The sequence below is a fragment of the Lutra lutra genome, chromosome 1 (assembly GCF_902655055.1).
Source record: "Lutra lutra chromosome 1, mLutLut1.2, whole genome shotgun sequence".
Classification (NCBI taxonomy): domain Eukaryota; kingdom Metazoa; phylum Chordata; class Mammalia; order Carnivora; family Mustelidae; genus Lutra; species Lutra lutra.
This window is the reverse complement of record NC_062278.1, coordinates 56,019,542-56,045,114: the sequence shown is the minus strand read 5'-3', so window position 1 is coordinate 56,045,114 and position 25,573 is coordinate 56,019,542. Positions and strand designations below refer to the sequence as shown.

The 25,573-nt window shown below is 41.0% G+C and overlaps 1 protein-coding gene across 17 annotated transcripts in view; it reads right to left on the bottom strand.

The window, feature by feature from the left end:
* Positions 1-346: 346 nt before the first annotated feature.
* Positions 347-25,573, bottom strand: part of BBX (BBX high mobility group box domain containing) — a 274,710-nt gene continuing 249,483 nt past the window's right edge. For 14 of the 17 annotated variants that reach the window (XM_047723582.1, XM_047723591.1, XM_047723575.1 and 11 more), the window contains 5 exons: positions 16,995-17,084; positions 15,568-15,627; positions 8,036-8,233; positions 5,635-5,821; positions 347-850 (listed from right to left, as the gene is read on the bottom strand). In XM_047723582.1, coding sequence (XP_047579538.1) covers positions 763-850; positions 5,635-5,821; positions 8,036-8,233; positions 15,568-15,627; positions 16,995-17,084 — 623 coding nt within the window. In that variant the 3' untranslated portion in view covers positions 347-762. The remainder of the gene's footprint in view (positions 851-5,634; positions 5,822-8,035; positions 8,234-15,567; positions 15,628-16,994; positions 17,085-25,573) is intronic. The other 3 variants (XM_047723621.1, XM_047723693.1, XM_047723702.1) reach the window with 3 other exon arrangements.

Sequence of the window (25,573 nt, the reverse complement as noted above, 5' to 3'; positions counted from 1 at the left end):
TGCTTCTTGGTCACTCAAGGCTAAGGAAAAATATTCAGCTTGTAAGAATTCTAATTTTTTTTCCCCTCTCTCTCTCTTTTTTTCTCGTTTTGCCAGCAAACTACCACTCTGGTGGCAAATATAAAAGTGCAGAATATATGGACCACGAGGCCGAGCATACACCGCTAACAATGGTACATCCGCCTGCCCGTGCTGCTTGGGGGTCTCTGGAGCAGGCTTTTTAATATTATTCTACAATATAAATGTAGGTATAACCTATTATATAAACCATCTCAGAACTTAAATCTCCATGTACAAAAAGGACTAAGAATATCTAATAATAACTAGTGCAGTGCGTCAGTTTTTGTTGTTTTTTTTGTTTTGTTTTGTTTTTGTTTTGAAAGAATAACTAGGTAATATACGAAACTAGTTTCACACTCTCTGGTTGGTAAAAGAGATGCTGGATGAGCTACAGTAAAGGCAGCCTTTTACCAAATTACCACTTATTACCGTCAAAAGCCTTCAATAGAAAGCAAAGCTCCAGGATCATCCCGTTTCTGCTCCTGACAAGACAGAGAACATCACCCTCAAAGACTCTGGGTTCCAAAAGAACACACAGCGGCCCAGGATGCTAACTTCCACTTCAAGTGAATCTGGGCCGTGCAGGGCAACTCGCACTTGTTTGCAGTCTGTATTTCCCACCACACGGACTCACTGGCATCCCTCGGTACAGACAGGGCTAGGGTAGTAGGTAAAGCACAATGTTTTACAATTAAAGGCGCTTCACTGGTCAGCGCAGGAAATAAGTACAGGGGCCTGTGGCATTTCTTTTGGCTGTCCATCATGGGTGAGCGGAGTGGACCTCTGACCCCTGCAAAACAAGGAGAAGGACAAAAGAAGTCACCCGCTGAGTACCTTATCAGAAAGAGGAGAGGATGATGAGTAAGCGGTAAGAGCTTTCCAGTATCTTTTACTCCCTAAGGCTGACTTGTCACTTATGCTATTCAATTAAAACCGTTTTTGTTCTCAGAGCTGCTTCTTTTTTGACATTTTCTTATCTCGGTTCCCCTCGCATGACTTAACCGTCTACTCTGCCCTCAACCAGCCACCTCCATTTTGCAGAGGCAGGACCTCAAGTGCCACCAGATTTGGGGTGACTCCCTAAGAAGTGGGGAACTTTTAATCAAGGGCCGTGGCTCTAAGATAAGTCTTCTTCTTGATCCACTGATATTATGAACCATGCCCTTCCTTGAGCTGCCCAAGGGGAAAACTCTCCTGTACTAATTGATCACCTCCAGGCTCATTTCCCAAGGTATATAATAATAAAACCAATTTAAAACGTAAGGCCAATTAAAGCAATGGCCCCTGACACCAGAGGCCTGTGACTCCAACACAAATGAATGAAAAGACGAAAGAAAAGTCTCACAGGCAAATGGACAGCACATGCACAGGGGAAGGCGGCAAGGGGGAACTGAGTTTAGAGTGTGAGAACATCCAGGTTTCTTGGGCCAAATCAACATATGCGGAGAGGGAACTCCAGAGAGGACTAGACAATTCACAGAAATACTGGATTGTTTGGATTAGACTGGAACTACCACCAGACAGAGCTGATTTTTCATTCAGCTTTTGGTAAACGAGTAGGAAAAATTTACTTGATGGTTGTAAGGAAACCCTTTAATGTCTTGGTAATTTGAGCTTCTCACTCTAAAAAGATGGGATGGGGCACCTCTCTGACATTTCCCAACAGGCCCACCAAAGACCAGACAGTGTCCACCCCTAGCTCTGGTCGCCAGTGGTCTGCACAGCACGAGGCTGGAAATTGTTGATGGAGCAGCCAGGCCTCGGGTGGCCTGACCTTTTCGACACAGTATCTTCTTCAGATTACACAGAACAAAAGGAGCTGTTTAAAAATTCAAATTATACTATTTGAAAATTCAAGTTTTCAACACTATACCCAAATTTTTTTCTCTTGATGCAAACACACAAAAACAGTGTAGATAAATTACAACATTTGGGGATTTGAGAATCCAATAATCTCTTAGCTGAAGATACTAGGATTTTAGAAAAACAAAACATGTGTTATAATCAAGCCTCTGGATTAATCTATTCATTCATGTGGGGATGTTGCAAGCACCAACTGTTCAATACGCTCAACTCTTTGTTCAGGAAGATGACATTAAAATGCTGGTTTTCTTTACCTTTAGGATGAAATCTGTGACAGTATTACAACACTAAAAGAACTGTAATAAGTAGTGGAAAAGGAAACATAAGAAGAAGAAAGAGAAGTGAAAGATGGAGAAGTACAGTATCCAAAAAAGAGCAACAGGGACAGAAAATGGGGTGGAAGCCCAGCTGAGTCAAAGAAAAGAGCAAAGGAGGGGGAACCTGACGTGGCTCCAGTTAATGGATGGGGCAGGTCCTGGGGGAAGTGGCAGCAAGATGTGTCACAACATCCTCAGACGTGACAGAAGCTTGCTCAAGCAGCAAGCTTGGTGGAGCAAAGGCAAAGACCCCGGAGTTCAAAGACCTTACTGCAAAGCTTAACTCAGCCTGGCTGTGTTTTCTTGGCAAGTTAACCGTCTGCAACATGGATAAAAAGGAATCAAAAAGACCCACCTGGCAGGGCTGATTTTAGGACTAAATTTAATGAGCTTTCCCTTATGAAACCCCTAGTAAATAAACACGCTCTCAACAAGTTTATTCCAACTTCCCATTTCCTGCATCTTGCAAAACGGTCTCTCTATGTTGGGTTTCTGAGCTTAATGTTAAGATTTCTCATGACAAGAATGCAGGTGATACATTTCTACTCCTAATTCTGATGATCACCCTCTAACTTATAAACCTGAGTGATGCCTAAGCAGTCATCAATTGCCCAGGTAAATTACATGAAGCCTACAGGTAGAAGGCAGTCTGATAGCTCTGCTTTAACAGGTAAGGGCTGGAGGTGCCCTTTGACAGCTCTATGGATACAGTACATGTGGTCCACATACACAATGGAATATTGCTCAGCCATCAGAAAGGATGAACACCCACCATCTGCATCAACATGGATGGGACTGGAGGAGACTGTTAAGTGAAGTAAGTCAAGGAGAGAAAGACAACTATCGTACGGTTTCACTTACTTGTGGAATGTAAGGAATAGCATGAAGGACATTAAGGGAAGGAAGGGAAAAATGAAGGGGTAGAAATAAGAGTGGGAGACGAACCGTGAGGAGTCGATGGACTCCGGGAACAAACTGAGGGAAGGGAGGGGTGTGGGGGGATGGATGAGCCCAGTGATGGGTATGAAGGAGGGCCCGGACTGCGTGGAGCAATGGGTGTTATATGCAAACAATGATCATGGAACACTACACCAAAACCTCAGGATGTACAGTATGGTGTCCTAACATAATAAAAATGAGGGCGCCTGGGTGGCTCAGTGGGTTAAGCCACTGCCTTCGGCTCAGGTCATGATCCCGGAGTCCTGGGATCGAGTCCCGCATCGGGCTCGCTGCTCAGCAGGAAGCCTGCTTCCCTTCCTCTCTCTCTGCCTGCCTCTCTGCCTACTTGTGATCTCTCTCTGTCAAATAAATAAATAAAATCTTTAAAAAAAAATGAAAAAAATAAAAATACTAAGAAAAAGAAACAGGTAAGGGCTAAAATTACAACCAATATTCTTCAGGGGATCTGTTTTTCTAGAAATTATGAACACTAACCATTGGTGTGACTGATAGGAAGATTTTAGTATGCAATAGTGTTCTTTCTAATGGGTGGTTTTAAAGACAAGAACCTTTGCTCACACCGTTTGCGCTATGCCTGCTGGTGAGCTTAGGCAGGCACACTTCAAGAACACATCATTTACTCATCTACCCAACCATTTTTCATTCATCCACTGTTACACCAAGAGCTAAGGAAGCTGGGGACAGGAGGATTAAAACCAGTGCTGTGCTTTCAAAATATACCAGGAAGAGACAGATGTGTCCATGAATAATTACAACCCAGTGTGGCAGCTGGGCTGGGAGCGTATGCACAGAGAGCCCAGAGACTTCGGGAGGAAGACAGAGAGGAGACAGCAGGACTAGAGATGGAAGGAGGGCAGCGGTTTGCCCAAGAGGGGACTGTGTAAAGCCCAGAAGCTGGCTGGGCCGAGCAGCAGCAAGTGATGCCACGTGATGGCAGGGCAGTGAGGACGGGGTGGTGGAGGTGAGACGCAAGGTCTGCTGAGGCTTCCTGCTGTCACAAGCCGCCAGTCCTGGGAAGCTCCTGAGCGGAGCCAGGGCGGACCATAGTTGTGTTGAAGGGATGCTGGCAGCAGCAAAGGGGGCTGTGTGACAGACTTTTCTAAGCCCTGAATTATGATCCCCTCTGACTTCTCACACTGCCTCTTATTTCCGAAATTTATGGGGCACTTAGGAACAAGCAGGCATATAGTTCATCTTCTTGCATGCGGAGGAGTCTGTCCTCTGTACTCGACTGTAAAAGCCCATAAGTGGAGAACTGTGTGTTCCCTCCTTCGGAGACGTGAGCAGATTTTAAGTGTCCGTCAGCATTCGCTTGCTATTAGGCACTTGCAGTATACATGTGAAAAGGAATTTGACTTCTCTCATCTAGAGGTGATTTGTGAAAAAGATCTAGAACTATAATATGACAAGAGCAAGAAGCAAACAAAGCTTACGTCAGGGCCTCCTAAACATGGATGTGGAAGAGGAGAGTGAAACCCAATGGGTGGGTATGGAGGTTGTGTTAGATCTGAAACTCTTGTGGTGAAGACTGGAAGTCTGGGAAAGTAGCTCATCTGTGGGCAATCCACCTCGAACAAAAGTATGAAATATCTGAATTTATAAATGGCTTTTCTGCCTTCCCAAAGGGTCCATTTAAATAGCAGAATACCCAATTATATACTCAGAACTTAATATACTTTCTGTGAGGCTTTCCTGATTCAAAAGGCCTTCAGATCTATGATCCCATGTGATCTTCACAGTTCTGGAATTCTTGGGGGATACCGTCATGCTCACTGGAAGATGAGAAAACTGAGGCCAAGAGAAATAAATGACTCTTCAGCAAACAGACAAGGACAAATGCAGGCCCCCTGCCCTCCACGACACGGGTGACAGGACCTTCTTCCTGAGCATGGTTCCTTCCAGTAGCATGACCACCGCCACCAGCACCATGCCCAAGGGTGCGTCTCCCGTGTGTGCCTGCCCTGGTGCACGAGCTCATCCCACGGAACACCTCTGTGCAATGAGTGCCACCCACACCCATTTCACGGAAGAGAAACCGGAGGGTAGAGAGGAGAGTGATCCATCTTGCTCACGACCTTGCAGTTTGCCAATGGTGGATGCAGGGCTCCAACCCAGGTCTGTGGCCTGACCTTGAAGCTCACACCTATAGACTAAATAATGCGCCTTCTTTGCTCTCCCATGCCTCTTATGGAAATGAAGTGCAGCCACAGAACAAGAGAGTCAAATGCGATACTTGGATGACTATTTTCCGGTATCTTCCCACACTGCTAATTAGGACGTGACTTACTCGTGAACCACAGCACATTGTGAAAAATACCACACATCCTGTCGGGAAGTAAGCCTCGGCTTCCATGTCGTTCTCCCTAACCCTGTTCTGCATGAGGGGGTAAGGCTGGCCAGGACCCCCAACATCCCGGTGACACACACCGCTCACCTGTGCACATTTTCCATGGCGGCCACTTCGGCCAGCGCAGCGAGACTGAAGAACGCAGACACGGCTGGCATCTCTGGAGTGCTGCTCCGCGTCTCCATGGCCTCGGGGTTCTGGGGGCCTTCGTCATGGCAGCCTGTCTCAGTCACTTTCGGGAGACTCCTCTGCAGTTGTTCCTTTGGTTTGTCATCTGTTACAAAAGGGAAATTCATCATAGGAGGATCACCACATCCTCTCCAGAGAAGGGACATAGAGAAAACTCTTCGCCAGACAATGTGAAATGAGCTAATGAATTCTTTGTTCACTTTTGTCATCCATGGAATACCAAGGCTTTACAAATTCTCTTCTCCCATGATAATAAAACTCTTTTATCAAGCTCAATTCCAACTATGGACAGTGTTATGCCCTGAAACTAAGTGGAAGAGAAGCTGTGTTTTATCCAAGGCCAAAGAACAGGTCTGTCTCAGAGTAAGAGGAGAAAAAATAGGCTTTGACCAAAATAAAACTGATGGGACTTCGGCAAAGGGGCCTGTAGATGCTCTAGAAGGCCCCTAAAAACCCGACCGAGCAGACATTTCTGATGAAGCCATAGGATGCCCAGCTATGGCAACTTGGACACTGGGTTTGCTCTGACACCAACATTCAGGACAGCCTAAACTAATCCCAATGAGATCGATCAATCCCAGATCCCAGATCCCCAGCTGTTATTCTTGTTCTGAGGACTTACTAGAAGGAAGATGAAGAGACCTCTGGTATTCACAAAGACATGCTAATCTGCTATGAAAATGTACTGTTGGAAATGAGTACACTTTCTTTACTATGTAGCTGTTATAATAAGGGAGGAGGAATCTTTATCATGATTTTTAAAACATTCTGAATATAGAAAGCAATTGATAAAGGCTGTAAATGCCATATATCAGAACATGAGAGTGCTATGTGCTTTTCTAAATGAAGGGAATATTTCTAAGATCTTTCACTCTTTCTGTAAGTGAAAATGAAGCTATAACAATTTATGAAATCAAAATCACAGAACAGAACCCAGAGTGAAAATGGAAGGAGTGAGGGGTCTGCTGGACTACATATCAGGAAAACTAGATCTAGTTCTCTCCCTACTTCTACCTAGTAGGTCAATGTATTCAAAAATGAAATCCTACCAATTTGAGCTTAATCTCTTATATAACAGGGTAAAATGGGAATATTTAATATGCTTTATTGTTCTAACAATGTACACATGCTAAACACAAAATGTGCATGAAATCCACTAATTGTCTTCCTATTCTATCTCAGCAATGAATCTTTATTTGCAATTAGATTAACCTAAATCAGGTATTTATAAATACTACACTCAAAACACACTCATTTAAACATTGTTTTTACTTTATTAATTTATTTTTTCATTATGATAAGTGTATTAATACCCATCAGCTCTGTTAACTCGTCCTCCCACTCAGCTCCCCTCTGGTTAACTATCAGTTTGCTCGTTCTTTATAGTTAAGAGTCTGTTTCTCGGTTTGTCTTTCACTCTTTTTCCCCCCTATGCTCTAAACGCTTTTTCTATTTATAGAAGTCACTGTGGATCTCTAACCTTTTTTTGGAAACTGGATAGGGCAGGGGGAGGGACACTTCAGAGCTGAGGGACTGAGATGCCAGGGGTGCCAAAAGATAGAAGGACAACCATAGCTAAGGCCACTAATGCTTGGTTGATGGAGCACCCCAAGATCTGAGGGGGAGGTGCTCAGTCACTCTCTGTCCCCACTCCTTAACTGGGGCCCCTCAGGCAATTCTGCCGCAACGGAGGTCTCCAGGAACAGCCAACAGACCACACGCCATGACTGAAAAATGGAGAAATTCAGTGTAAGTTAATATTTGGTTAAAGATCAGCCCAGAGAACTCAAGAAATCCAGAAGTATTCTAAGGTCCTTCAGTGGTGACAATCAACTTATTAGAAAGTGCTGGATGCTTTCTAAGGTTCCTTAATCCACTGGTTTTAAATACTTGATAATATGGTTTGTGACTTGAACAGTGAACCGTGAAGAAACACTGATTCATCTAGTATTTTTAAAAGTCTAGGATCTCTGGGAATTTACTTAATGAAGACTGCTTTTGTGCATGCTGAGAAAGAGGAGAAACACGCAGTCCTAAAAATTACCTTTCCTTTCTAAGAATGCTCTCGGAAAAAGAGCTATGATTTTAACACGTATACATTTTATACATTTTGGAGCTTGTGGAAAACTAGTTCTCAAGGAGATCCAGAGAAAGAAAATGTTCCTGTGGCCAAGCTTACAGAACAGACCTATTTTTCAATGAGGACCCACAGCTGGCTTAGAGCCATTTGCTGTCCAATGTGGCCCTGACAGTCACCACCTTGCTCTGGTTTCTCTCATCTAAAGCTCCCTCTTCTTACCCAAAGTACCTCCTGCTGGTGATACCCGGCCATCTGCTGTCCTGACAAGGTGGGTGATCTTGGTTTTCCTTGCTTTTCTCTTTTGGCTGCCCACCAAGGGTTCTTGCGTTGTTGTTGGCTCTGGAGTGTTGGGAATGGATAGGGCATTTTTAACCTTATGAGCAGGCTCTGTGGTGTTTTTGTCTTCTGAAAATATGGCTGAAATAGGACAGATCATATATAGTTACACTCAAAAACATAAGAAATCAACATTACTCTTAGAAACATTTCTCAATGCCTAATCCATCCGAATGGAGAACTGAGATTTAGAGTTTTCAAAGTACTGATGGGAAAAAGAAAATGCTGCCCATGATTTTAACCAAATATACTTATTTATATTTGCTTTGATAAATTATGTACAGAGGATTCAGATGCCCTCTCTCTCTTTTCATAGACTAATGAACAAAAAGGCCATCGGAGTAACATTTTATTTTCTAAGTGTTTAGATCTTGCAGGTTTGGTGGGAAATACAGTGTACGTAAATCTGAGTGAACTGTGCTCCAACAGAACATAATTTCTACATGGGTGTCAGGGTTCCTATCCGAGATCCTCTTGGCCAACATGGTCTGGGGAAGATGACAAGGGAAGTTTCTCTTTTTCTGAGGACACTGAGATTAAATATGTGCTTCTAAATTTATAGTCATCATTGGGACACTCGCTTTCAGTCACCAGGTCAGACTGGTCAGAAAAGAAATTGTGAGGCCTGACCTTCTCCTTTTGTGCATACTGACTGCTCAGCAAAGACCTGACCCACACTGGTGACGCCTGCACATAAGGAAACACTCTCCCATTCACTGAACTCTAGGACCTGGTCAATGTGCTTATTAGTGAGGTAATTTAAAGAAGTACCACACAGGCCATGACTGAAAATGGAGAAAGGTATTAGGTGCCCTCATTTTAACTGAATACCAGTGAATCATTTAGCAGCACACACTTCTGTCTGAGGAGTCACTGTGTTGAGAGTAAGGAGTACGCATGCCATACAAGTCCTTGCGTCCAGTTCAAACAGGCTGAGGATGCCTATATCTTTTCTTATACACTCATTTCCTTAGGAGTTCATTCTCCCCACCCCCAATTTAAAAGTAAGACAAGTATATGTAGATAGGAGTGTAGTAAGCTTTTAAGAATATATTCATGTAGTCAAGCTTAGTAATTGAGACTTTTATTTATTTATTTATTTATTTATTTTAAAAAATTCTAGTGGCCTAAGGGCTTTGAAGCCGGGAAAAGAGGCAAGGCATCTTTCCATTTTTAAATCACCCAATCCTTAAGAGAGGTGCAGAAACAGTTTCTGACAAAGAGGGGAGTGTGGTTCGGGAAATCAAGGTCTGAGTGGCCTATTCCATGCACAGAGCCAGGAGATAACTGAAGGTGCTGATCGGAAGGCAGAGCTGAAGGAAGATGCTGGAAATACAACAATGAGAATCGCACAGGAGGAAAGAAGGCTAAAATAAGAGGAAGAGAACAGAGCAAGAATAACTCAGGGTGTGAAAAATGCACATGCTGGTATAAAACCTTGCATGGGCTTCACTTAAACATTTTAATCTGGGTTTTTAACGAGGTTAGGTACATCCTTGGGAAGGCAAGGCTATGAATTTGTTAAGATCTATGCCCTTAAGAGACTGATTCCAGGATTCCCATTCCAAAACAAGTGGGAAATCATTTCAGTTACATCAAAAGAAAGGATGTAAAGCAGAAATCATACTGTGACTTGTGGCTTGGCCTTACCTCAACAGAGCATAATAGAGGGCCATGTGGGACAAGCTTAAGATAATAGTTATTTAAAAGAAACTACTTGGCAACACTCCCAATTATCTTTTCAAACAAGTAATCAAAAATTAGGTTAAAAAAGGCTCCTTTTAAATTGTAGATCTGTACCCAGGAAACAGTCTTGGTGTATTTATACTTTGATATTTAGCTTAACATAGAGCAGTGCTGGTATGTATTTTAAGATTTTTTTTTTTTTTTTTTTTTTAGTTTAAACTTCAATAAAAGCTGCCAGTAAAATAAAGGATAATTTGGTTAAGAAACCCTCCAAAGAAGTTTCATGACTCTGCATTAGCCTTGAAATTCAAAGCCTCTGATAGCCATAAAGAAGTCAGAATATGAGTTTACACTGAGCATAAAAAACCTCTATTAGATATTCACAAGCTTCAGAATTCCTAGTTTCTTAATCCAGATCCTTCAGTTATCCCTTCTGATTATAGGGGGTGATCACTTCTCCAATATGAAGTTAATCACTTCTCCAATATGAACACAACTTTACAGATGGCTCTTCCAGAAAAAGCACTAACCTATTCCCTCTTCTCCTTCCATTTCCTAGAAAAATCTAGAACTTACAGAAATAAGGGTACAGCAGGGTTCCAAAGATGAAGGGTGAACTACATCAGAAGAACTGCTTAGAGAAAGAAAGAACCCAGGAGGTCAAAGAAAAGGCCACGTGGGTTAGGAAAAGATGACCTGATTTCTATACAAAGACCATGGGATAACAGAAATGACAGTCACAGAGAGACCTAGATTCTACTCTTGACTTTTTAATTTATTAACTGCAGGACCACAGGTCTCTAGTTTCTTCATATAAAGATGGAAGCTGGACTAGTTGGCTCTAAAGGAGCCGTGAGCCCCCCCAATTCTTGTCATTTGTCACATAGCCCAAAATCAGGTTCCCAGCCAGCTTCCAGCCAGCTCCAGAGTCTCAAGGCAAGGGAAGAGTACTCCCTTGACAAGGACTGTTAGTTCTCTTGCCTTTGGTAAGCCTTCGAATGGTTTCATTTCAGTGGTTGCTCTGTTTCCTGTGTGTTCCAGATGCACTAGTAAAAACAGAGTAAGAAGCCAAGGGGATGGCTGCAAAGGGATTGCAAAAGGGAGGTAGAGTTAAGGCCTAAAAGCAGATTGGGACTCAGAGAAGCTCAGAAGCCAGCAGACAAGGAGCTGGGGTGGAAGGCAGGCTGGCCAACAGACACCAGCCATCAGGTCCCAGAGTCTGGTGTACTGGGAGACAGAAAAGGAGCAAGTAGGGTTGCAGACCAAATGGAAGAGGCAAAATGTGAGAACACACCGAAGGTTCTCATAAATCACTGAAAAGGAGGTCATGCCACCTCTGTTGATGTCTCCTCCTCTAAACTTACTGCCAGATCACAAAGTATTCATGGGGCCTGGAGATTGTCCACATTTGAAAGAGGGATATAATGAGATCTTGCCAGAATTTGGAAGCGGAGGTAAGCCTGAGTCTACCCCATGCTTTGACCCAGGAGCTATCCCCAGGACATTAGGATGCTGTCTGGAGGCCAAGACCAATGACAGTCTTCAGGGGCAGCACTCAGAGAGAACCCTATCCTAAGAAAGAAGAACTGGAAAAAACAGGTAAGGCCAAGAAGTGGTCATCTGGGATGCAACAGCAGATCTGAGTCCAGCAAAGTTAGCAAAGCAAAGGAAGGCCTGGTAGTGAGAGACAGGAAATGGAAGAAGCTCAGAGAGAGAAAAAGTCTGAAGCTGAGCACCAAGAGAGCAAGCCAGTTCCTTTTTTTCTTTTTTCCTCCCTGCCAAACTAATGGAAATGTGAGAAAAGAAAGTCTTTTGTCCTCTAAAAACAAATTAGTCATTTCTCTTTCGGCTTGTAATTGAACACACAAACCTACCCAAGCACTGCAAAACAACTCCACAGGGCTAGTTTTTATACTCCACGATAATCATAACACACTTGGAGCGTATCATCTGAGAGAGATAATGTGAGCTCACTCCTGGAGCCAACATTAGGAATGTGGCAATAAGAGACTGTCTTGTTTTCCAAACCCTGCTCCCCAAATGTGGGGTGAATCTTTTGAGATAGCAGCACTGTGGTTGTACCAAACCCTGCGAGGCCACTAGAGTGCTCCAGAGTTACAAATTCACATTCCAACTAGGGGAATCAAACCTACACTGAAATTACTATAGCCAAATCTGGAATCTCACAGCCTTTGGTTGGTCTCTCTTGAGCTGAAAATGTAGTCAGATGCTGAATGGAACACAGGAAACAGAATCAAATGAATGAGCCTTATCTAAGATCCCAGGAGACCCTGCTGAAGTTACATAGCAGCTATTTTGAACTTGAGAAAAGAGATCAAGGTTAGTCTGAGCGTTGTGGATCATGTTTGAAAATCTAACTATAAACCAGATTTTTCTCCCCATAATTAGATTTATATACTGCAAAGGAACTAATCTTCTGGAGATTTTAAGTCTCAGGTTTGGTTTTTTTTTTTTTTCCCTCTCTTAAGATACCATTTATAATTGCAACATCTGAGCCAAATAAGGGCTTAGATATGCCTGAAAAATCGAAATTGTAAGCAGCCCATGTGTTTTAGTGGAAAGAGTGTGGATTTCTTCTCTTCCTGCTTATGTTGGTCAGGCTTCAATTTCTTATGATGTACTTAGGGCTAATAAGCCCTCCTGAATTCCCTGGGGCTCCTGCCAAGATTAGTTTAAAAAAAAATTGTGAAAGCCCTCTAGAAACTATAAAGCAATATTAAGTATTAATTATCTTCATCGTTATTATTACAATTAGAAACCTCCAATTTAAGCATGAACATAAGACACCAGAACTTGGTACAGAGATAAACACAGTGGCAGATATAAGTCATCTTGGTTTATCTGATAATTCAACCTTTAATTCTAGGGTGATAAGCAATCTTTTTTTTTATGATCTGCAAAAATGTCAAGAAATGGTTTAGCAATTTTAAATTTTAAAAGCATGGGGAAAAATGCTTAAATAGACTATAAGCTTAGCATTTAAACTGCAGATGTGATTACTAAGCACCTAAAGATTTCTGATATTTGGTGGGGGGGAATGAACTGCAAGCCAATTATACTTAGGATGGTACAAAAAAGAATAGTGAACCTGAAGTCATCCCCTTTAGCCCAAGTCAGGAAGAGCAAACTGAGCTGAACACCTCAGTGGAACCAACATTTCTCGTACAGACATCAGCTATAAACAAGCCCTGTCTAACCTTTGCCCAGGATGGCTAACACATGTTAACATTATCCTGATTATGGTTTTATCTTCTGTCCTTAGGTATGTATGCTCTCCAAGGTAGAGTTTAAATAAGCGATGGGGAGAGAGGGCCTAGATAATTCACCAAGTGCACCATCACCACCTGAACAGGAAATATAGGGGAAGGTATGAAAATCAATAGCCAAAAAGGTCACTTTAAATTACTGGTAATTCCTGGTGCACAAACAGATTCCTTTTACCCTGACCACATAAAGTGAATATACACTCCACACCAGAAGACATGCAGTTTTCAGTGCATATTCTTTAAAATTTGTAATGCAGTCATAAATATTAGTAATAAACATAATTAATATCAGCGATAATAACTCTATTCCACTAAACCCTTGGGACTGCCTGAAAGACTTGAAATGGATTTACTCTTCTGCCCACTAAAGGGCAGAATTAGGGCCGCAGACTAAGGCCACCCTGAGCACCACACTACCCACTCAAGAAAACCCGGTAGTAACAGCAAGTATGAGAGGGAAAATGACATTTGAGGCCGACATGTTACCCCCTTTGGCAGTCACCCCACCCCTAAACACACGCATCATACACACACTTAGTACACAAGTGGAGAGTGAACCTGGAGAGATTAAACACAATTCATGCCACTGAAAACTGCTCCTTAGCGGTAGATCGGAGACTGACACCCACGCCTCCTAATTCCAACCTTATTCATTCTTTCTGCCTCTCTGCCCATGCTATGAAACCACGCTCTGCACGACATGGGGTTACTGTTTAAAAAACAAAACATTTAGAACAGTATCATTTCAAGTAAGGAGTAAGATGGTCTAAGAGCCTCTTTGATTTCTCTGATTGATCATCACTGCCTTGCACGTATCAAGTCTGTGCAGAATATATCTTTAAAATTCACAAGAGGTAATACATATATACCGCATTTTGGTTGTTAGCATTTAATGCTGAGAGCAGCATGACAATTCCTATTTGGCTTTGCAGCTAAGAGCAGAAACAGTCCTCTGGAGAGGTTGTGCATGTGAAGTAGCAGGCCAGACAACAGATACACTCTGGCATTTTTTTATAAAAGTACAGTGACATAAAAGCAGACATCTGGATTGTGCGGACTGTGACTACCAAATAAAAACTATTTCATGTTTGCTATAAACTCAAGTTTGAATATTTTTTTTGAGAAATACCTTTAACACATGAGGATTTCTGATAAATGACTGAGGCCAAATGTGCATCTGAAATTCTTTTCTCCCTCTCAGGAAAGGAACGAGAGTTTATCTGGGAGTCAAAAGACATGGTCTTCTTAAGTTCCCCTTTCTGGTTGTAAGTAAACCAAAGGGACTGGACTCAATGATCTTTAAGATTGCTTCTAGTTTTCAAATGAAACGACTCCTAATTAAGGACTATAAAAAATGTTCAGCTTGGGGCACCTGGGTGGCTCAGTCGGTTAAGCGTCTGACTCTTGGTTTTGGCTCTAGTCATGATCTCCCAGTTGTGGGATCAAACCCCATGTGGGGCCCCAAGCTCAGTGCAGAATCTGCTTCGGATTCTCTCTCCCTCCCCACTCTGTCCCTCCCAGCTCACATGCGCAGGCATGCATTCTCTAAAATAAATACATAAAATCTTAAAAAAAAAAAGTGGAGCTCCTTAAAAATAGCAACAATGAAAAAAAGAATCAACGAGGACAGCCCGTTAACTGTCACAGAAATGAGTACTCACTGGCGGGTTCAATATTTAACAAAAATTAGGTAGACATCACAACTAAATAGGGCTGTGGGAAATTTTGAAGTAAAATCTGCACTTAGGAAGCTGTAATGTTATGCTAGTCAACATGGAACTTCTCCTTGGTTATCCATAAGCCTCTGGAGCATTCCATCTGAACGTATTTAGAGGTGCTGGGAGGTGTGCTGGGGCGAAGTTCAGGATGGGAACACTGTTGGCGTGCTCAAGCCCAGCCAACTAGGAAAGCCCCATGCTGGCTCCACTCTACCCATAGACGTCTGCCTGCAACACAAATTATTTTTAGTTATGGAAAACTTTAATTTCTGGTTAATGGGTTTCAAAGGTTTTAAGTGCCCCTTAGACAAATTAAGCTCCATATGGCAAACTGCCTGACCCCCAGCAGGGTCAAAAAATCTGACAGTTTTGGGGCGCCTGGGTGGCTCAGTGGGTTAAGTAAGGCCTCTGCCTTCAGCTCGGGTCATGATCCCGGCTCCTGGGATTGAGCCCCGAATCGGGCTCTCTGCTCGGCGGGGAGCCTGCTTCCTCCCCTCTCTCTCTCTCTGCCTGCCTCTCTGCCTACTTGTGATCTCTCTCTCTCTCTGTCAAATAAATAAAATCTTTAAAAAAAAAAAATCTGACAGTTTTGATTTGAAAATTAAAAACAACCAAATTACGAGCCCTCAGGTATTGGGCTCTCGGGTGAGCCTATATATATTATGCCTTTTAAAACCTTTCCAACACAGACTACCTAGAATGATAGAGAATGCTGCGTGTTTACCTTCTGTAGGGTGAATGGCATCCAAGAAGAGTTGCTTGTTTGACCATTTATCCCCACTTCCTAAAAACAATGACAGAGAAAGAAAGTGAAACTCCACTCCTAGGACAGACTCATAACACTAAAGAGAAGACAATACACAAAACAGCTTAAATATGAAACTTTATCACACAAAAGAAGCGGAGTTTTATTTTAACTAATTCTCAAAATGGCATTTGCCAACAAAAATAATCAGACGATACAGGAAATGGGTTGAAAATAAATCTGCCTTCTATGAAATACACTGCTGGATGACTTCTCAGACTTTGATCAAGACAACTGAAGATCAGTTATAAGGAAATGATAAAAGCTGACATTTTACCTAAAAAGGGAGGTTTCTCTACTGGAAGCAGAGAAAAAAATATTAACATAAAAAACAAAACTAAGAGGCTGGAGCGGAGGTGAAAATAAAACCCAAATTAAGTAAAAGGTTACATACAGGAACACGTAGGCACATATGTCTACACATGGAAGACAGGTGCATTTAAAGCCTCATTCCAGAAACACAAAAGGCTTCACATCTGGCCATGCAAGGAGGATGCGAATGGGCCTCAGATGAGTAGGCTCACAGTAGTCACGACAGGAACATGCAAGGGCGATGCTAAAGAAAGCCTCACTTCTGGGACACGTGGCTGGACTGAACCAGATGGGGAGGTTTATCTTTTAGGTGGAATAAGAATAGGAGTCCTGAACTATGAGAAGAAGGAAATCTTCAGATGAGCCCTGAAGAGGTTCAAGGGCCCATCAAAATCGTAACAATAAGACAGATGCTCAGAGTGAAGAGACAGTGGAGGGCAATGCTTTTCTAGTGCCCTCTGGAAAGAAGTTATGTGACTGAAGGGGGTGGGAAGAGTTGGGCAAATGCAGTATCGTAGATCGGGGGAAAAAAAGAGACGGGTTACAGCTGTGGAGTGGAATCCTCCCAGACAAGAATCCTCAAGGGTCAGAGAAACTACAGAAATGGTGGCACTCTCATATGAATAGGAAACTCCTCAGGTTTCAGGAGGTAGGAAAATGTGGTCCTGGTCTGAAGGCTGCCGAACATGAGAGAAACGAGAATAGTCAAAGGAAGTAAGTGGATAAGAGCTCAAGAAGACTAAGTTACAAAATGCACCAAATATGGATGAAAACAAAGCAATTTTAGGATTCATATGGAACGCTGAAAATAGAGACATTATGGGATTTGAGTAGGAATCCAAGTGAAGGAGATCTCTCTTTACAATTAGCTGCGGAGTCTAGAAATCGTGAATACGCCTGCATTAGGAGCCGATGACACTGAAGCAAGCCAAGGGGAGGAAAAGGCAAAGGCGGTGCACAGAAGCGTTACTCAAAGATGGATTCACAATGGAGGTGGCCAAGAAACCTTGATGGAGGATGGAAGGCACCAATACCTTTTTCCGGAACATTAGGCTTCTCCTTTTTGTGCTTATATTTGCTGACAATTTTGTGGAATAAGTTCTTTTTCTGAGACTGGAAAGGACCTACAGACAATATTAATATAAATATATTTTAAATTGACAATGTTTCATAAAACAATACTGTGTGTTCCTAAACAATTACACCCTCCTCCCCGCTGTGGTACAAGCAAACGGAGTCACAAGAAATGTCATCTTGCATATCTTTACTCCTCTAACTAGCGCTCAGTACCCTTCCTTGGGATTATTTAAAAAAGACAGTGATATTTTCCTTCGGAATGTATTGGACAGAAGCCCCCATTAGGGCTGGGACTTCCTAAGCAGAAACTGCAGATTTTGTGACCAGAGACAGACCACGGACCCATCACTGCAGAGTAGTTACAGTTTTTAACAAAGACACAATTTTACTTTATTTTAGATACTTCAGTACGGTGAAGGAAAGGATGGCGGGGCATTTCTTCTCTTCCAAGAAAATGGTTTTCCTAATAAGAACAGCACTTTCAGGACAATAATTGGCCTGACAGAATCGGATAGCTTTCTGACCTTTTCTGAGGTTATTCTGGGAAGAGAACACGCTTTAAAAATAGAAAAATATTTGCCCCAAAAATCGGGGTGGGAGGGGTGAGAAGTCTCAGATTGTATCTTTGTGTCCTCAGATAAAGGAAACAGAACTAAGATTTGTCAGTCACCCAGTCAGAAATGCCAACAGCAGCACTGACCTCCCCAAAGCAGTTTCTTTCTATACTGTGCTGATACATTCCTGTGGGAAACGGACTCAAATCATTTTATGTTAACTTCTGTTAGCTCATCTGTTAATGGAGATAATGAAAGTGCCTAACTCAAAGAGTTGATGTGAGGATTTAAGGACTTAGAGACTCTATAAGCTGCCCCTGCCCACCGGGCAGCATCCACACCCACGTGCCCTGCCCTCTTGCCAAAGGCAAACGACTTCTGCCTGAAGTAGACAACTCACTGGCTCTTACATTCACCTATATCTGCAACTGTCACCAGTTTTAGAATAGTTCCATCACCTCAGAAATAAATCCCATATCCTTTAGCTATCACCCTTCCCTATCATTCCCTCTATCCCTGAGCAATCACTAATCTACTCTGTCTCTACACATCTGCCCATTCTGGAAATCTCATATAAATGCATCACGTAATACAGTCTTCACTTTCTGGATTCTTTGATGTGCTATGATGTTTGCAAGGCTCATTCTTGTTGTAGCATGTATCAGCAGATCACTCCTTTTTAAAGGCTAAATAGTATTCCACTATACAGGTATACATTTTGCTTATTCACTCACTGGCTCATAGAAATGTTGGTGGTTTTCCACCTTCCAGCTATTATGAATAATCCTGTTATGATTAGTCATATGTAAGTTTTTTGTGTGGACATGCATGCTCATTTTTTTGGGACACATACCGAGCAGTGGAACTTGCTAGGTCATATGGTAACTCCATATTTATAAACCTTTGGAGGAACCACCAGACTATTTAACATCCTCATCAACACTATGACCTGTCTTTGATTATGACCTTCAGAAGGATGTATTTCTCTCATTATAGTTTTGATTTGCATTTTCCTAGTGACTAATGATGCTAAGCATCTTTTCATGGGTCCACTGGCCATTTGTATACTTCTTTTAGAGAAACATCGATTTTGATAATTTGTCCATTTTTTAAACCAAGCTTTCTTCTTACTGAGTTTTAAGAGTTCTTTATATATTCTAGTTAGAAGTCCTTTATCAGATATGTAGTTTGCAAATATTTCCTCACATTCTGTGGATTGTCTCTTCACTTTATTAGTGTCATATGAAGCACAAAGTTTTAATTTTTGTAACAGCCCAATTTATTTACTTTGTATTCTGGTGTCACATCAAAGGATCCATTGCCAAATCGGAGGTCACTAAGATCTGACCTCTATGTTTTCTTTGAGAAGTTTTACAGTTCTAGCTTTTACACTGAGGCCTGTGTTCCATTTCAAGTTATTTTGGGTATATTTCCTGAGACAAATAGGAGTCCAAATTCACTCTTTTGCATGTTGTTATCCAGTTGTCTCAGCACCATTCTGAAAAGACTAATCTTTTTCCCATTGAATAGTCTTACCTTCCTTGTTGGAAATCCGTTAGCCAATGATATATAGGTCTACTTCTGGGCTTCAATTCTATTCCATTAATCTATATAACTACATTAGTACCATACTGCCTTGCCTCCTGGTTTTTGTAGCTAGTTTTAAAACTGAAAAATTATTTTGGCCGTTCCGAATCTCTCACATTTCCAAATTTTAGAATCTCTTAGTATTGGGGCACCTGGGTGGCTCAGTATTTAGAGTCTGCCTTTGGCTCAGGTCATGGTCCCAGGGTCCTGGAATTGAGCCCCAACACTGGGTTCCCTGCTTGAGGGGAAGCCTGCTTCTCCCTCTCCCACCTCTCTTGTTTGTGTTACTTCCCTCACAATGTCTTACTCTGCCAAAAAAATAAATAAAATCTTAACAAAAAATAGATTCTTAGGATCTATAAAATAAGCTGGAATTCTAATAGGGATTGGGTTCAATCCGAAGGAGTGTTTCCATCTTTTTTTTTTTTTTTTAAAGATTTTATTTATTTGACACACAGAGAGAGAAATCACAAGCAGGCAGAGAGGCAGGCAGAGAGAGAGAGAGAGAGAGGAGGAAATAGGCTCCCTGCTCAGCAGAGAGCCCGACGTGGGGCTCGATCCCAGGACCCTGAGATCATGACCTGAGCCGAAGGCAGAGGCTTTAACCCACTGAGCCACCCAGGCGCCCCGGAGTGTTTCCATCTTAACAATATTAAGTCCTCCAATCCACGAACATGGGATGTTTTTCCATTTATTTGGATTGGCTTTCTTTCAACAATACTTTGTAGTTTTCAATGTGTTGCACATCTTTTGTTAAATTTATTCCTATGTTTTATTCTTTTTGATGTTAAAAATGGAATTTTCCTAATTTCATGTTCAGATTGTTCATTGAAACTGTACAGAAATACAACTGATTTTTTTTTTAATTAAATTCTAGTTAGTTGACATACTGTTCAACATTGGTTTCAGGAGTAGAATTCAGTGATTCTCATTTACATATAACACCCAGTGCTAATCATAACAAATGCCCTCCTTAATACCCACCATTCATCTATCTCATCCCCCCATTCCTCCACCCCACTCTGTTTCTTCTCTATAATTAAGAATCTCTCATGATTTGTTTCCCTCTCTTTTTTTTCCCTAGCCCTAAATGTTCATCCATTTTGTTTCTTAAATTCCACATGAGTGGAATCATATGGTATTTGTCTTTCTGATTGATTTATTTCACAAAGCATAATACACTCTAGTTCCATCCACATTATTCCCAATAGCAAGATTTCATTCTTTTTGATGAGTATCTTCTTTATCCATTCATCAGTTGATGGGCATCTGGGCTCTTTCCATGGTTTGGCTATTGCTGATAATGCTGCTATAAACATTGGGGTGCATGTATTCCTCTGAATGTGCAATTTTTTTTATCCTTTGGGTAAATAGTTAGTAGTTCAATTGCTGGATCATAGGGTATTTCTATTTTTAGCTTTTTGAGGAATGACCATACTGTCCTCCAGAGTGGATGCACCAGTTTGCATTCTTACCAACAGCACAAGAGGGTTCCCCTTTCTCTGCATCACAACTGATTTCTGTATCCTTCAAACCTGCTGAACTCATTCATTTATTAGCTATAGTAGTTTTCTGGGGGCATTGCAAGTTTTCTATATAAAGTGTCATTTGTGAATAGGAATAGTTTTACTTCTTCTTTTCCACAATATGCATATCTCTTGTTTCTTTTTCTTGCCTAATTGCCCTGGCTAGAACCTCAAATACACTGTTGAACAGAAGTGCTCAGAGTGGATTTATCTTTTTTCCCAACTTAGACGGAAGCATTGTCTGTCACTATTAAATAGGATGTTACGGGATTTTTGTAGATGCTCTTTACCAGGTTGAGGAAGTTTTCTTCCACTCTGAGTTTGTTGAATATTCTCATGAAATATGTTGGGATTTTGTCAAATGCTTTTTTTTTCTACAGCTATTAAGATGATCACATGGGTTTTCTGTTGTTGTTTTACTGATACAGTATATCACACTGATTTTTGGATGTTAAATCAACCTTGTATTCTGGGAGTAAAATCCTGCTTGGTAACGGTATACAATTCCTTTTTTTTTTTTTTTTTTTTTTAAGATTTTATTCATTTCATTTGACAGACAGAGATCACAAGTAGGCAGAGAGGCAGGCAGAGAGAGAGAGAGGAGGAAGCAGGCTCCCTGCCGAGCAGAGAGCCCGATGCGGGGCTCGATCCCAGGATCCTGGGATCATGACCTGAGCCGAAAGCAGAAGCTTTAACCCACTGAGCCACCCAGGCGCCCCATGGTATACAATTCTTATTATATATTGTTGGCCTTGGTTTGCTACCATTTTGGTAAGGAATTTTATGCTCCTATTTTTAAGAGCTATGATCTGTAGTTTTTCTTGTGATATCTTTGTCTAGTTTTGACATTTGGGTCATAATTGGCCTTACAGAATGAATTAGGAAATATTCCCTCTTCTAATTTTTTAATGAGTTTGTGAAAAATTGATTTTAATTCTTCTTTAAATGTTTGATAGAGTTTAGTAGTGAAGCCTGGGCCTAGTTCCCGCCCCCGCCACACAAACACCTTGGTACTTCTGTGATTACTAAATTCAATCTCTGTAGTAGTTATTGTTCTATTCAGACTGTCTATTTCTTCTAATTATCAGTTATCAGGTAGTTTGTGCTTTTCAGGAATTGTCCATTTCATGTAGGTTATCTAATTAATTGATATATAACTGTTCGTGGTATTCCTGTATTAATCTGTTTCATTTCTATAAGTCAGCAGTAATGTCCCCTATTAGACTTTTATTGAAGTAACTTTAGTCTTTTCTCCTTTTTAATTGGTCTAGCTAAACACTTCTCCAATTTGTTGTTCTTTTCAAAGAACCAGCTTTTGGTTTTACTGACTCTTTATTGATTTTCTATTCTTTATTTAGTTTTATTAATTTCCTCTCTAATCTTTGTCATTTCCTTTATTTCCTTCATGTTTCATTTGCTCTTTTTCTTACAATGTTTAATGTAGGTCAGATTATTGATTTGAGATATTTTTTCTTTCTTGACATAGACATTTATAGCTATAAACTCTGTTCTAAGCACTTAGTTGTATCCCATAAATTTTGGCATGTTGTAGTTTCATTTTTATTCATCTCAAAAGTATTTTCTGATTTCCTTATTAATTTCTTCTTTCTTTTTATTAATTTTTCTTCTTTGACTTATTGGTTATTGAGTATATGTGCTGCCAAAGTGACTTATTAGCTATTTGGAGTGTATTGCTTAATCATCACATATTTGAGAGTTCCCCAAACATTTTCCTGTTGTTGATTTTTAATTTCATTCCACTGTGATCAGAAAATACCATGTGAATTACTTCAATCCTTTCAAATATATTGGTTTGTTTTATGGCCTAGTGGATAGTATATTCTAGAGACTATTCCAATGTGCACTTGAGAAGAACGCATATTCTACTATTGATGGATGTTTTATATATAGGCAAGGCTTGGAGACACTGCAGGTTTGGTTCCAGACCATCACAATAAAGCAAATGCCACAATAAAATGAATCAAATGAATGTTCTGGTGTTCCACTGCATATAAAAATTATGTTTACAATATATCATAGTCTATTAAGCGTTTGACAGCATTAGGCCTACAAAAAAAAATGTACATACTTTAATGAAAAGAGACTTTATTGCTAAAAAGGCTAACCATGGGACACCTGGGTCCCAGTTGGTTAGGCATCCAACTCTTAATTTTGGCTCAGGTCATGGTCTCAGGACCAAGCCCTACATTGGGTTCCACACTCAGTACAGAATCTGCTTGAGATTCTCTCTCTCCCTCTGGCCCTCCTCCTGCTCTCCCTCTGTCTCTCTAAATAATAAAAATAAAATCTTTAAAAAATGCTAACCATAACCTGAATTGTAATCCCTGATCACAGATCACCAAAGTATGACACAGAGACGCCAAGTGAATAAATGTTGGAATACCCACAGACTTGCCTGACACAGCACTGGCACAGACATTCAATTTGTAAAACAACACTGTATCTAATAAAATGAAGTATACACGTATGTTTGTCAGGTCTAGTTAATGCAGAGTGTTCAAATCTTCTCTTTCCTTGTTGATTTTTTGCCTAGTTGTTCCATCAAACCTATTCTTTTTTCCACAGTACTTCTCACCTAACACATTATATGCTTTGCGCACTGTGTAGACTGGCTCCCCCGCCATAATGTAACCACCATGGCAGCAGGGTTCTTTGTTTTCATACACGAATATATTCTACACGCTGGAATGGTGTTTAGCAGATGACTGGTTCTGAATAGTATCTGCTGCATGAACAAACAAAGTTCTTAAACCACTGGTTGGCACAAAGAGCTCAAGAAATTACCTCTGTCGCTATTATTACCAATAACAGTGAGTTGTGCAAGTGTTTTCTGATGACCACACCAAGTCACTCTTTTAAATAACCAAAAGCAAATACTTCTGGATTAGCTGATGGTGGTTTGAAACAGAGATACAAAATGGCTTGTTGACTTTTTGCGGGGGGGGGGGGGGGTGAGGGAGTGAGCAACAAGGTAAAGAAAATAAACAAATACAAAAATATACAGTATGTGTACATGCTACATTAATATTATAGGTATTCTCTATAATCCATTTGCAGTCACTACCTCCTGTGTATTTTATACAACCCAGGAAATCCAGGGCAGGTGCACCTGAATGATACACAGGCAATCACAGGAAAGAAAAGTGGGAGAAAGCAGAAAAACAATTCTGAGACCTCTTAGGACCATAAGGATGGATGAAATGGGTTAGAAAGAAGCAAAGGATACATATTTTCAGACCCAACCATACTCAGCGAAATCTGAAAAGTACAATTTAAGGACAAAGCTAAAGATAGAGGTTGTCAATTTTAACATGAGAAAAGAACATCCAGAGTGATTTAGTACATAGAGAATCTTCCGTAGACTTTTATTTTTAAACTTCCTTGCTCCTAGTCATCCCCTAAACTATAGCTATAAAACAAAACTTCAGATAAAAAAGAAAGTGACAAACTTGAAGGAGTAATAGACAAGATATAATTACAGTCACTGAGAAGCAGCAATTTCAGAGTCAAGAAATGAATGATCTGACTTCTGCTCATCACTATGGTACATATGTGTGATATTTTGTCTAAAGGAAAATAAAGTCAAAATTTCTAATAAATAGCACATATGAGGAAATTCGCTACCATTTTTTCCTTAGTTAATTATTTAACACAGAAACGTACATGGAGGGAAAAGAGAAAAGAAAGTAGGAAGTGAAAAGCAGAAAAGAGTTTTAGAAGGAATGGTTCAGGAAGCAAAAAATTGCAATGGAGGGTGCCTGGCTGGCTCAGTCGGTAGGGCACGCCACTCCTGATCTTGGGGTTGTTGAGTTCCAGCCCCATGTCGTGGGTAGAGATTATCTTTAAAAAAATGTAATAGTCTTTCACTAAACTACTAGGCCAAGTTCTGATCCTATCTCTTTCCCTCATCTCCCTACCAAATTGCTTGAAAGAGTGTTTGAATCAGCTTCTACTTCTTTATGACAAAAATCACTTGTCGCTGGCATGGAAACTAGCTTAGGAGTGGCTCTATTTTGGGGCTGGATGGCCTGTATTGTGATGCTATCCATCTTCTTTGCACCTAACTTCACAGCTGGGGAGGAAATTGAAAACCCCAATCTGAGCAGATAAGAGGACTGCGACAGAGACATTAACAGTAACCTTTCTAAAACATTGATATTATTCACAGTTTGCTAAAAAATGGACATTTTAGGGTAAGGAGCTGTAGTGACACAGGAGCCACTTCAGTATTAGCCTGGTATGGTAATTTTTTAAGGTCTGCAGTTAAGGTGAATTAAGCGAACCTCGTTCTTCAGAACTGTTGTAGGGAACAAAGGTTATGCATGACTCGAATGATGGTGGCTTACACCCAGGTTCCATGGTTTCATCTTTCTAAGCTATAAAAAGAGCAAAAGTTTCATTCTAAAACTAGGCTGTCATTTTTGTAATAGACGCATAAATAATAAATAACCAATGAAGCAATAAATTCCTTTGTCATAATTTATGGCAAAGTGCTCCCAGCTGCTGGGCATGTGGATCTGCTGAGTTAAATAAGTCTGAGTAAACCCAGTCACAATCAAGTTGGGATTCAGTGAGGGGCAGGAACTACCTCACTGGGCTGGACAAGAATGCCTTGTTCCAGAGCTCAGGATTGTATTTGGTGGTCTGCCTTTTACACCCACAAATGTGCCATCACCACATTCCTGAAAATGCTTGGTGGTGATGAAGATGCTCAAACAGTTTAAAAGGGCAAAACAGAGAGTTCTTACTAAAATGGAAGCTATACCTTCCTGATACAAAGAGCCGGTCGGGGTGACATCAGCTCTCGGTCCTCAGTTTGGCTCAACCCCAAACAGGGGATTCTGTCCT